The 12651-nt window shown below is 39.1% G+C and overlaps 1 protein-coding gene across 5 annotated transcripts in view; it reads right to left on the reverse strand.

Annotated features, from left to right (window-relative positions):
• cracd (capping protein inhibiting regulator of actin dynamics) overlaps window positions 1-12651 on the reverse strand; it is a 30824-nt gene that overhangs the window by 7288 nt on the left and 10885 nt on the right. For 2 of the 5 annotated variants that reach the window (XM_047373851.1, XM_047373852.1), the window contains 3 exons: window positions 4149-4317; window positions 3764-3896; window positions 2199-2354 (listed from right to left, as the gene is read on the reverse strand). In XM_047373851.1, the coding sequence (XP_047229807.1) occupies window positions 2199-2354; window positions 3764-3805 (198 nt within the window). In that variant the 5' untranslated portion in view covers window positions 3806-3896; window positions 4149-4317. Of the gene's footprint in view, window positions 1-2198; window positions 2355-3696; window positions 3897-4148; window positions 4318-10112; window positions 10199-12651 lie in introns of those variants that run through there. The other 3 variants (XM_047373850.1, XM_047373849.1, XM_047373853.1) reach the window with 3 other exon arrangements.

Genomic DNA, 12651 nt, shown 5'->3' on the forward strand with positions numbered 1-12651 from the left:
CCTACTCAACTCAATACAGTTGTTTCCATACCGGTACCTAGTTTTTTGGTCCCTACTCCTGAGCGGGTCCAACCAGGGCTGAGTCTGGACTACATGTGACGGGAACAGACTGCTGTTCACTGATTGGTCATGGGACCAGGAGAAATGAGGAGGTTTTCATGTAGGTGGTGCAGAGAAAAGTTAAGAAAACTCAAAAGTGACTACAATAATATTAAGGACCACAATGGCCAGATTGAGTTGTATTGAAATATAATTTTACTATTTACAAATTATAAAACCATGACTGAAGGCTGAAAGAAAAGAAAAAGGAACCATCAACATTCTGACTTAAATTCAGGTAGGCAGCGCTGTATTTAATAACACATAAAATCAGCTGTTCAGACGCACAATTTCCCCCAAAACACATAAAACAATCCCACCATGAAACAACATGTTTGGTTCAGAAATGTATTGACGTCTGCAGGAGGAGGGAGCAGGCAGAGAGCAGCTGCCCATAATTACACTGCCTTCTTCCAATGGATCCAATGGGAAAAAGATCCCGGTGAATCCGCTGAGCACAAATATCCAAAATCCAACCTAAAACTAATTTCACTGCAATCAGAAGTCCACGGTTTTGCGCTTTAAAATCTGTGTCCTTGATATTGCCATGGCTGGAACAAAAACTTCCTCATAAAGCCCAAAATTGTAACTTCAGACAAACTCGGCAGCATTCCCAGTCCAGACAGCAGCATCTCTCCTCTCTGCTTCTCCTGCCACATCCCCCTCACATCGGAAACCCTGAGCCTTATTTTATTTTAAGTTCTAGCTGGGCTGTGGTCCAGATAATTATGTCAGTGGATAATTTTATACATGAAAAAAACAAATATAAAAGATTTTCTTGCATATACAATAATACAAGCAATATTTGTGATTTGTTTATTTATGCTTTTATTTTCAATTAATCTTTTATCGTTTCATGCAATTACTTTAATGTGGCAATCTCACATAGTAACGTTAATAGCAGCACAGTGCACTACATTGACGGCTAGAGTCGAGGCTTCAGCCAGCAGTGGGTCAGTGAAAACACAACAGGTATCGTACCAAGTAGAGCGAAACTAAGTGGAGCGGAGCCAAGCCGCCTAAAATGAGCCAGTGGAAAAGGGGCATTAAAAAACATTAGAGAACACACAGCATCATGAGGACTGATGAACACAGCAGATGGGTCAGGGAGAAAGCTGTGGAGAAATTTAAAGTAGGGTTTGGTTATAATACCATCTACCAAGTTTTGGACATCTCACAGGGCTCTGTTTAAGCCATCATCTGAAAATAGAAAGAGTATGGTACAACCGCAAACCTACCAAGACATGCCCACCTCCAAATCTGACCGCCCAGGCAAGCAGAGCAGTAATCAGAGAAGCAGCCAAGAGTCCAATAGTAACTCTAGAGGAGCTACAGAGATCTACGGCTCAGGTAGGTGTTAGGCTGACAGGACAACTATTAGTCATGTTCTCCACAAATCTGACATCTATGGAAGAGAGGAAAGATTGTTGAATTGTTAAAATAAGGGGTTTGCTACCAATAATGTAGATGACAACACAAGGTGCTCTGGGCAGGTGGAAACAAAATTAAGCTTTTGGCTTGTAAGTAAAACACTCTTTCTGGTGGAAAACTAACCACCTAAACACAACATGTCCACCATGAAAGATAGTGGTGGCAGCATGATGCTGTGGAGATGCTTTTCTTCAGCAGGAAAGAAGCTGGTCTGAGTGGATGGGACAATGACTGGGGCTAAATACAGGGCAATCCTGAACAAAAACCTGAAACTGAAGTGGAGGTGGGCAAAAATTTCAGTCCAGAGCTGGTAAATACATTCCACAAAGACCTGCAGGTATATCTGGAGAAAAACTGTGCTTGTATAACATACTAACACATGGAATGCAAATGCCACACTCAGATTTAAAATCATATATCACTTTCATTCCACGCTACTTTGTGTTGGTAAAATACAAAACAAATCCCTTAAAACAAGTTTAAGGGTATTAATACATTTGAAGGCACAGCAGCTCTAATAACCCAAAATAACACATCATTTTAAAGGACTAGGACTAAAGACTAGATGAGCTCTACATTTTGCTTCATGAAAGAAAGTTCAAACCTACAACCTTGTTTCCCGCAAACTACACTCTTTACACTGAACATCAATGGAGTTCAGTAGTTACCTTTGGTTCCATTTTTGGCGGCTCAGCTTCTACCTGGGCCAAAACCTTCAGAGGGCTTCGGGGAACCTCTTCCTCATCTGAACTTCCCTCATCCCCCTCACTTTTTCGAAGCGAAAGAGGCCTCTGGCCGAACTTTATGCCTTGTGCAATCTGCCTCTGTGTGGTGCACACAATGATTAAACATTACTATAAGGTGAGATAATTTGATCTACTTATCATGGTCATTAATGTCATATATATTTTAGGCTTTAGATGATGCACCTTCCTCCCTGGGTGGAACACATCTTCTGCAAAGTTTCAAAACAAGAAGTTTGATTTATTTTTCTTTGACTGTACATTCAGACTCAAATATATACATACATCCCCACTAGTATTAGGTTAAATGTCCCTGAGCAAGTTATACATTGACCACAAATGTTTGTAGTCATCGTCAAGTTACTCGTGTTTTTCTAGCAGGATATATGACCACTCATTTCACTTAAACTAGCTGGTTGGATTCCTGGCATGGACACCAGCTTTAAGGTGTGTTTGGGGGTTTCTCCAGTTGGAACAGCCAACTGTGTCCATGTTTCAAACATCTAGCTGTGGATCTGAGATGAAGTTGACAAATTTGGAAGCAATTATCCTCCTTTGTTATTCCATCTGCTTTGCTCAACTCAACAAGTACCACTGGCAGCAAAACTGCCACACAGCATGATGCTCCCACCTCCATGCTTGGCAGCTGGTACGCTGCTCTTAGTTCTGAAATTCTCACCCTGATTGTTCCAAACAGACGTTTTGTCATCATGACCCAATAGCTCAATGTTTGTCTCCACTGACCACATGGCTTTTTTTCCAGACAGAACTGGGTTTGTCCATGTGGGGAACTGCAAATCTGAGTTGAGTATTAAGGTGTCCATTTTGGACCATGGATTACTTTTTTAGTCATGATATCTCAGTCCCGATCACGACGGGCTTATACCTTGGTGATTCCTGGACCGTTTCTGACTATTTTAACCAGTTTTCCTTTCCTTTCCAGATGTCTGGACACTGATTGGTGTTCAACCTAGAGAATGACCCAAGACACACATTAAATCTCATTTTGGAATGGATAAACCAAGATATTTTTAAGCCTTTGGGATGGTCCCAACCTTAACCCAATTCAATATTTATGGGCTATTTAAAAGCCCAGCTTGCAACAGGGTCAATTACCATTATTCAGACAGAATTGAGCCAGAAGCAGAACATTTATTGAGGTACAACTTGCTAAGGGGAAATTTATTCAAAAATTAAAGGGGATGCATGTATATTTTTGAGCCTGTATGTATAATTTTTATCATGTGGATAGGAGAAAATCTATGAAAAATTCACCCCTGTCCACCCAGTTTTATAAAAAAAAAAAAAAAACACTGGATAAGTATGTTGTATTATCAGTCCCCCCTTGAAAAGGAACAGTTCAAATAGATCCTCTAAAACTCAACATTAATGGCATTCAAACAAATGATGAGTGCATGCAAACCTCTGAACCTCATTATATGTAATTCTATGGTGAGCTCAGAGAAGCTTAGGATTTGTGTGAGGTCCACCTGCAGGTTCCTAACTTTATCTGAAACGTTTTCCTGGGACATGCTGTAGTCCAGACTGAGTTCCTTCAACGGCCCTTCTGGGATAAAGACGCTGTCGTGGGAGAGAGCTCGAGATCCGATGGGATTTAAATCCCTGCAGAGGAGGATAAATCACAGTGAAGGAAATCAGCTTTTTACACTCTGGCAGTTTCATCAATTTACAAATTATTTCATTTTACTGTTTATGATGCAAAGTTGCAGTTTAGATGAATTACTTTCAAATGTTAGAACTGTATGTGTTCAGAGACTAAACTGTATTTTACACACAGCATTTTGCATAAATATTACGACCCATTTGAGTGTCTTGCTGAATCATTCCCTGTAATAAAATAATCAATTTATTCACCTCAGATTTTTATTTGACTCCTCATTGTCAGACACGACTCCACTGCACACTTCCCCAGTTGAAAAACTTGCTTTTAGCTCTGCTCCATCAAAGCTCCTTTTAGCTTCCCGTTTCTTCTTCTTCCCAAACAGCCGTCTGAAGGGCTGGAATTTGCGCTGTTGTCTTCGCTCTGCCAGGTGGGGAAAAAGAAAGTAGATGATAGCCACAGCTCCATGCAATGACATCAACCCCTTTATCTCACATTTTGCTAAGATAATGAGCAGGATGATCCCTGAGGGCGTATTTAATGTGTGTATCTGAGCAGATAATGAATTGCAAGCGACATGGTTGAAATAAAATGAACCAAAATAGCAGATAGGATGATAAGTGAGATGATAGTGAAGAAGTCAACCTTGGCTTCCAGTTGTAGAAAATGGTAAAGATACATCTCAAGCCTTAAAAGCAGGGAAAGAAATGCCAGATAAACATCCCTGACCAAAGCTGTGGTTTAATGGAAATGCACAACATCTAGAAGCAGAAAACAGCAAGTCTCACAAGTCAGTGAGACAGCCCAGTGATTCACACAGCTCCGAGAGCCGGTACCAAAAGTTTGACTCATGTCACATTTGACCTGCATCTAAGTGTTTTCCTAATGTTCTATTCACATCACAGTAAATCACTCTGTTAGTAAGTAATCTCTTTAACTGTGTCAGATTAAAACAAGAGCCAATGTGCTGCCAAGCCTAAAAATGCATCAACTTGTAGCATTTAAAGTGAAAGAAAGCCGCTGTAATAAAATCTTTAATGGCAGTTCATGAGGAGCAACAGATTAACTTTGGACTCTCAGCTAGTTATAAACTCTTACACATAAACATGTTTCTCATCAGTCAAGGCAGAACAATGAAATTCACTGTTACAATCACTGATCATATATCATCCACAGCTGTGCTCATATCTGAGTTTCAGGAAATATTAGTGCAATTGTCTAGAATCTATTTTGTCTGACTGCAATCGAATGTCTTGCTTTGTGTTTTGCTTTTTCTTTGTGTTTTTGCAGCTGATGTGTCTGTATGCTTGTAAGGATGCACCCGGTGAAGTATGTGGGTGAGGTTACAGAGCTGCGAAGCTACTCTACACCACTGCACAGACAGACGATCTCAGGCTCAGTGGGTGTCCCTTTCAGAGCTATAAGTAGCAACTGGTGTGGGATTTCACTGCACACACTGCTCACTAAAACCGAGGCATGATGGGAAGTGATACAGTAAACTAATTTCTCCACTTAGATTTTTTGACCCTAAACTTTATCTTTCTGTGGGAAAAAAGAAAATGCATGTGCATTACATTCTGGATTTTAATATACACTACACATATATTTACAGAAATATGGGAATCATGAGTGGGATTTGTGCTCATCTCAATTTATAAGATATTCGAAGCAATATTTTGTCATTTTGTTTTAAAGTTTAAGTTTTCTCTGTGAGTAAAACTAGTTTTTGTATCCAAACGCTTCAAGTAAAGCGGTCGCTGTAGTTGAATAGCTAAGTTAAAGCTAGTCTCTGTAAAAGACTGCAACAGCTAGCTTTGTACATTTAATCGGTTCAATTTTTTAAATAAAAACAAACAAAAAAATAGCAACCTTTTGCACTTTAGTAAACTAATGAAACAATACTTTAAAATTTTGGTTAGTACATGTCGTACATAAACTGCAATGCTTTCCGACGGTTAGCCTTACTTAGCATTCTGTGATGGAAACTGCAAGCTCTGTTTAAGAATAAAAACCAAGAAAAACAACCTTGCTTTTCTCTTAAAAAATAACAGGAAAAATAAATAGTGATGTCCCAATGCCTGATTGTTATCAGAGTCCCATACTAAAACTCAACTCATGATATGTTGGTACATTGTCAGTGATTTAGTCTTCGGCACCCCAAGAGAGCCGTGCCGTTTTGTTGAAACGAATAACTAATTATTAACTGAATTAACTTGAATTATACTAATATGTTTCCAAACATACATGGAATGTATCGGATTGGTACAATGTATCAGCAAATGTCTGATGTTAAATGACTTGGAAAACTATCGAGGACCAAGATAATCTTAATTGAGACATCTCTAATAATTAGCTATTTTAAATAAGACATTGTTAATTTTGTCTCTGAACCTTCTGATGTACATATGCGTGACATAAAGCAGTATTATCACACTTTCATCTCAGCTTAGGCTGTGCGGATAAATGGTTCGCATTGCTCTGCCAAGTGGTTGGAAAAAAATAAAAGAATGGATAAAGTCACTAATATCCTCCATTTAAAAAAAATAGACAATAAATTTTTTTCTTTGTGACTAAATCTACTTGAGTTTAGTTAAGTCAGCTTAACCAGCTGTACTAAAAAGCTTTACAGTCAAGTGGTTAAAAGAATTACAAGCAGTCATTCACTATCTTAAAGAAATAAAAACAGGATGTTTTTTTCCCAGTAAACCAGTGTGTTTGCTTTAGGTCCTGTAAAAATACATCTGTAGAAGTCAATGGTACTATAGTTAGAATGTGTGCTTTTTATTTTCTTCTGTGTCATATTCCATAAAAACAAGACATTAAACTTGGTGTTATACGGTTTCAAGGGAGGAGAACTATTTGCTCAGTTTTTTTGTGTTTATAGAAATGGCTGACTGCAGGATTGAAAACATGACTGGCTTTTTTGTGCTATGAAAATGGATGGTATGGAGTAGTGCTCTGTGGGACCTCTTCACTCACACTAATATCAAGGTGCAGCACTGATGTTCTGCTTCCCTACAGCATGTTCTCCCAGCATCTCTGCCCATCCAGTGGCACAAAGCCCATAATGCACTGCTATGGGCACACTCAAACACTCATGCATGAAATAAGACAGGACATTTTTTTTTTTTTCTGTAGAGTAGACAATGCGGCAGCAGGATACCACAGAGCTCCAGCCAAACGTAATTTGAAGGTTAATTCTTGCCTTCTTTAAACTTGCAGTGAAGTGCATTTTAACAAGTTGTCTAAATTTAGACCCTTGCTGGGCTTTACACTTTAACTCACTGATGAGGGATTATTTGCTGTCCAATTAGGGGACTGTCTTTAATACATTTTCAATATAAAGATATAGGTTACAGCTGCTGTAAACAAGGATTTCCATAGGCGTTAATGTAGATCTGATGCAACTATTTAAACTGGAACACCCTAACAAATAGTCAGATATACACCTTAAAGAAAATGTAGAGGTATTTGGCAACGTTATTGTTATGGACATTTTGTTAAAATTTTATTTAGAATTTTATCAATCAAATGAAGATTTCTAGAAAACAAACATGCATATTAAACAAGCATAAGCTGCCGTTATCTCTTTTACTCAAAATGAAACCAATATTTTAAAGATAATCATACCAAAATAAAGAAATTAAAGAATTAAAAAGTGGTGATTAGGAATTTAAAACCAAGCACTGAATATATAAAATGAGTGAGAGCTACAGTCTACTTTGTAATATTTGATTTCAAAAGTAATTTTTTACATGAGGTACTCCTAGTAAAACAAGGTGATAAAATCTTCTCCTGTGTGATCTATACAGACTCATAGAACTACAGGGGTTGGACAATGAAACTGAAACACCTGTCATTTTAGTGTGGGAGGTTTCATGGCTGAATTGGACCAGCCTGGTAGCCAGTCTTCATTGATTGCACATTGCACCAATAAGAGCAGAGTGTGAAGGTTCAATTAACAGGGTAAGAGCACAGTTTTGCTCAAAATATTAAAATGCACACAACATTATGGGTGTCATACCAGAGTTCAAAAGAGGACAAATTGTTGGTGCACATCTTGCTGGCGCATCTGTGACCAAGACAGCAAGTCTTTGTGATGTATCAAGAGCCACGGTATCCAGGGTAATGTCAGCATACCACCAAGAAGGACGAACCACATCCAACAGGATTAACTGTGGACGCAAGAGGAAGCTGTCTGAAAGGGATGTTCGGGTGCTAACCCGTATTGTATCCAAAAAACATAAAACCACGGCTGCCCAAATCACGGCAGCATTAAATGTGCACCTCGACTCTCCTGTTTCCACCAGAACTGTCCGTCAGGAGCTCCACAGGATCAATATACATGGCTGGACTGCTATAGCCAAACTTTTGGTCACTCATGCCAATGCCAAACGTTGGTTTCAATGGTGCAAGGAGCGCAAATCTTGGGCTGTGGACAATGTGAAACAGGTATTGTTCTCTGATGAGTCCACCTTTACTGTTTTCCCCACATCTGGGAGAGTTACGGTGTGGAGAAGCCCCAAAGAAGCGTACCACCCAGACTGTTGCATGCCCAGAGTGAAGCATGGGGGAGGATCAGTGATGGTTTGGGCTGCCATATCATGGCATTCCCTTGGCCCAATACTTGTGCTAGATGGGTGCGTCACTGCCAAGGACTACCGAACCATTCTTGAGGACCATGTGCATCCAATGGTTCAAACATTGTATCCTGAAGGTGGTGCCGTGTATCAGGATGACAATGCACCAATACACACAGCAAGACTGGTGAAAGATTGGTTTGATGAACATGAAAGTGAAGTTGAACATCTCCCATGGCCTGCACAGTCACCAGATCTAAATATTATTGAGCCACTTTGGGGTGTTTTGGAGGAGCGAGTCAGGAAACGTTTTCCTCCACCAGTATCACGTAGTGACCTGACCACTATCCTGCAAGAAGAATGGCTTAAAATCCCTCTGACCACTGTGCAGGACTTGTATATGTCATTCCCAAGACGTATTGACGCTGTATTGGCCGCAAAAGGAGGCCTACACCATACTAATAAATTATTGTGGTCTAAAACCAGGTGTTTCAGTTTCATTGTCCAACCCCTGTACTTTTACATTCAACAACTACCACAGTCCAGGCTATAAAGTATGACAACAGATACAACACAACATTAATGACTTTCTGAAATGTTCTGGCTAGTTTATAACTACACCATGAAAATTAGACCCAAACTTCTTGGACTGATAATGGGGTGTTATGATATGTTATAATCAATGTATATGTTTGCCTCATGTATTGCAAGCGTACTGATTAAAGATTTTCCCGTTGCACAAAAACTGCATCGTTTGTATTTCTGTGTAGGTATTCTGGCTGACTTTACAGTTCAGATACTGTAGCCACATCAGACAACCTTCTGGTCTTTGTACAGCATGTATGTTAAAAGGCACGTGTGCAATGGCTTTATTGAGACTGTAACATCTTTTATATAAATGTTTTTTTTTAAATATGAATTACTTGATATATTGGGATTTTGTAGTGACAAGATATGAAATACAGATACTGTCGTTAACTTTTGGGATTGCTTCTGTTCTGTATTGCATTGCAATTGCACTTGTGGGACACAACCAGCTTTCTGATTAAGCATTAAAAGCCCACTTTATTTCTAATCTTTGATCATTTTAACCAGATACACCTGGCTTTTCAATCAGCCTATTAATTATCTTACAAGGATCAAAGAAAGGCAGGAAAAAGTTTCAGAAAGATGTCAGAAATGTGAACTTAGTATATCGAAGGGAAAGCCTTCTCTATGAAGTCAAACCCATCACCACACCATGCAGCCCTTAAAGAGACAGTGAACCAAACTGAGGCCATTTTGTGTCTGGTGAAGCATTTCTGTGTTGATCTGGCCGTATGTTTTAGATCATTATCCTGTTGTCCAATAGTGACACATTTTCACTTAACTGAGAGAGTCTGTCACATATTTATTTTAAATCATCTGGTATTTCAAAGAGTTCAATGTCATACACTCTAACAAGTCCCTTGGGGCCTTTGGAAAAGAAGCAGGCCCACAGCATCACAGATCCTTCACCGTACTCAACAGTGGCAATTAGGCTCTCTTTCAAAAGGCCATTCTTAGTTTCATATCGCATGTTTGTTTGATGTGATTCATTTATTTAATACCACTGTCTCTTTAAAAAGCCCTTAAATGCACTCGTTATTTCCTATTTACCTGGGCCTCTGGGTTCGGTTACCTCTAAAAGCACATCATGGTTAGTTTCTGTTGCATCCATTGCCATGGCAAACTGCACACCTTGACTGTAGTGAGAGAAAAAGAAGGTGAACATGAAAACGGATGCTGTTACTTACTGTTGAGAGCAAGCAGAAGCTTTTTATTGAGAAAGGGACCTGGGAAAGAGGAAGAGGCACTAAAAACGGCCTGCACAAAAACCATCCGGCTGCTCAACTTCCCCACGTCCTGCTTTTCATTTAACTCTCCACTGCCTCCAGCATTGTCATCAGAAAAGGTTGGCATTGTTAGCTCTTGCAGAAATGCTCTTGATGACTGGGGTCGGATAAAGCCTTTGCTGAAGTGCAACATGAGCTCTCTGAGACCACTCTGTCGGGTCATTTCTTTTTTAAGTCAACTGGGGCTTCTTACAAGCTTTCCATTTGAAAAATATTCTATGTTTTCTAACAGTTTTTAAAGGCTGTCTGAACATTTGAGTAAAAAAATTATTATGAAAGTTTACAAAGCTTTTAAAATAATTATTAGGGTTCACACTGTCACCTAAATGAGACCTCGTTTAAGGACTTCAAGCTTGAAACCCTAATCTAAGGTCTAGGAGACCAGAAAGCAACGAGAGTGCCTGCCTTGTTTTAATGGATGTGCGTTTACAATACTGTGAAAAAGTATTTACCGCTTTACAGACTTCTTGCTTCTTTGTTTCTTTTTAACACAACCATTTTAAATCAAACAAATTTTATTATCAGACACAGATCATCTGAATAAATACAAATTGCAGTTGTAAAAAGACAAATTAATCGGAATTAATGGAAAAATAATCTATCTGAACCAAACTAGTCCTACATGAAAATGTAATTGTCACCCTTAAATCATGAATTAACTGTGATTAACCAGATTTTTTGGTTGAATTTCACCAGCCACATCCAGTCAGATTACTATCAGAAAAGTCAAATCAAACCAGGATCTTAAAAAGCAATCATGGCCCAACTTAAAGGAACTGACATCTATCACTCTGAAAAGGTTTACAAAGGTATTTCTAATACTTTTGGAACTTAGTGAACCTCAGCGAGAGCCGTCATCCAGCAATGGGAAAAACACAGAGCAGTGGTGAAACTCACCCAAGAGGTCTCAACAACCCAGAACCTAAAGCACTGAATGCATCAACCTCAGTAAAGGTCGGTGTTCATGATTCAAAAATAGGAAAGAGATTGGTAGAAAAAAAGCATCAGTGGGAGAGTTTCAAGAAGAAAACCTCTGCTGACTAAGAAGAGCACAATGACAATCTCCAAGACTTATGGGAAAATATTCTGTGAACTGACAAGATAAAAGTGGAACTTGTTGAAGGTGTGCATCCTGTTACTAAAATTATCAGCATTTCAGAAAATGTTTATCATACTGAAAGTCTAATAAGGTGGTCTGGGGCTGCTTTGCTTCTTTGGGTCCTGGCCAGCAGCCAGAAAATCCTGAAGAAGAATGTTTTGCCATCAACAGTTATGGACCAGGAGAGGCAAGTGCACCTTTGTTTGGAGGGGGCTAGTCAAAGTCAGAAATTAAATCAGAGTGAGATGCCCTGACATGACCTCAGGTAATTCGCTCATGATCAAAACTCTTCAATGTGGTTGAAATAAAATGATTAAAATAAGAGGCCAAAATTCCTCCATAGTGATGTTAAAGACTCATTTACATTTATTGCAAAGACTGGCAGTGAAGGGTGGCACAACCAGTTATTAGACTTATGAGCAATTACTTATTTAACACAGGGTCAGGTTGGTTTAAAAAATGTCTTTTGTATTAATCGGGTTAACTTTGTCTAATTCAAAAATTTCTGAAGTTCATAAGTTTGACAAAAAAAGACAATAAATACTTTTTCACAGCACAATATCACTATTGTTATTTGGGTAAATCAAAAGCTGAAACCATCAATGAGGTCGACTAAAAGTTAAGTTGTGATGTGGCTAAGAGAAAGGAACAATCAATGTTCAAACTTCTTTAAACTGGAGTAAGAAATAAAGTCTGGCAAGCCAAACATTTGTCCAGGTCAGTTTTGTCTTTTTCAGATTGTTTTAAAAGATGAAATAACATTCCAGACATTTGATTGGGTTCCTACACAAGAAACCAGTAGGAACCCAGTCAACTGTACATCTTAAATGACCATTCCATTAACCTACAGCATGCCTGAATGACCATGTTTACAAGGGCTACAGGATGACCTTTTGTATTATCATATGATTAAGAACAGCACAAAGCACCCAAACAACTACTGCCAGGAACAATGAGATCACAGCCTCCTAAAAACCTGCCTTCTCTGTTCAAGACCTGGCTACAGAGCATCACCCAAGCTGCAGGTTTTCTGCTGTACTGCATGAATCATATGCAAAGCAGCTGCATAAAACCAGACAGTGCATAAGGCAGTACTGACACCGCCTGAGAGACTTCTGCCATCTCCAGTGCTTCCTTCCTTAGGACAGGCCAACGCTCTCAGAAATGTCTCCTCACGAAAAAAGTCTCTTTGTCCAGTCAGAGC

The sequence above is a fragment of the Girardinichthys multiradiatus genome, chromosome 9, assembly GCF_021462225.1.
Source record: "Girardinichthys multiradiatus isolate DD_20200921_A chromosome 9, DD_fGirMul_XY1, whole genome shotgun sequence".
Taxonomy (NCBI): domain Eukaryota; kingdom Metazoa; phylum Chordata; class Actinopteri; order Cyprinodontiformes; family Goodeidae; genus Girardinichthys; species Girardinichthys multiradiatus.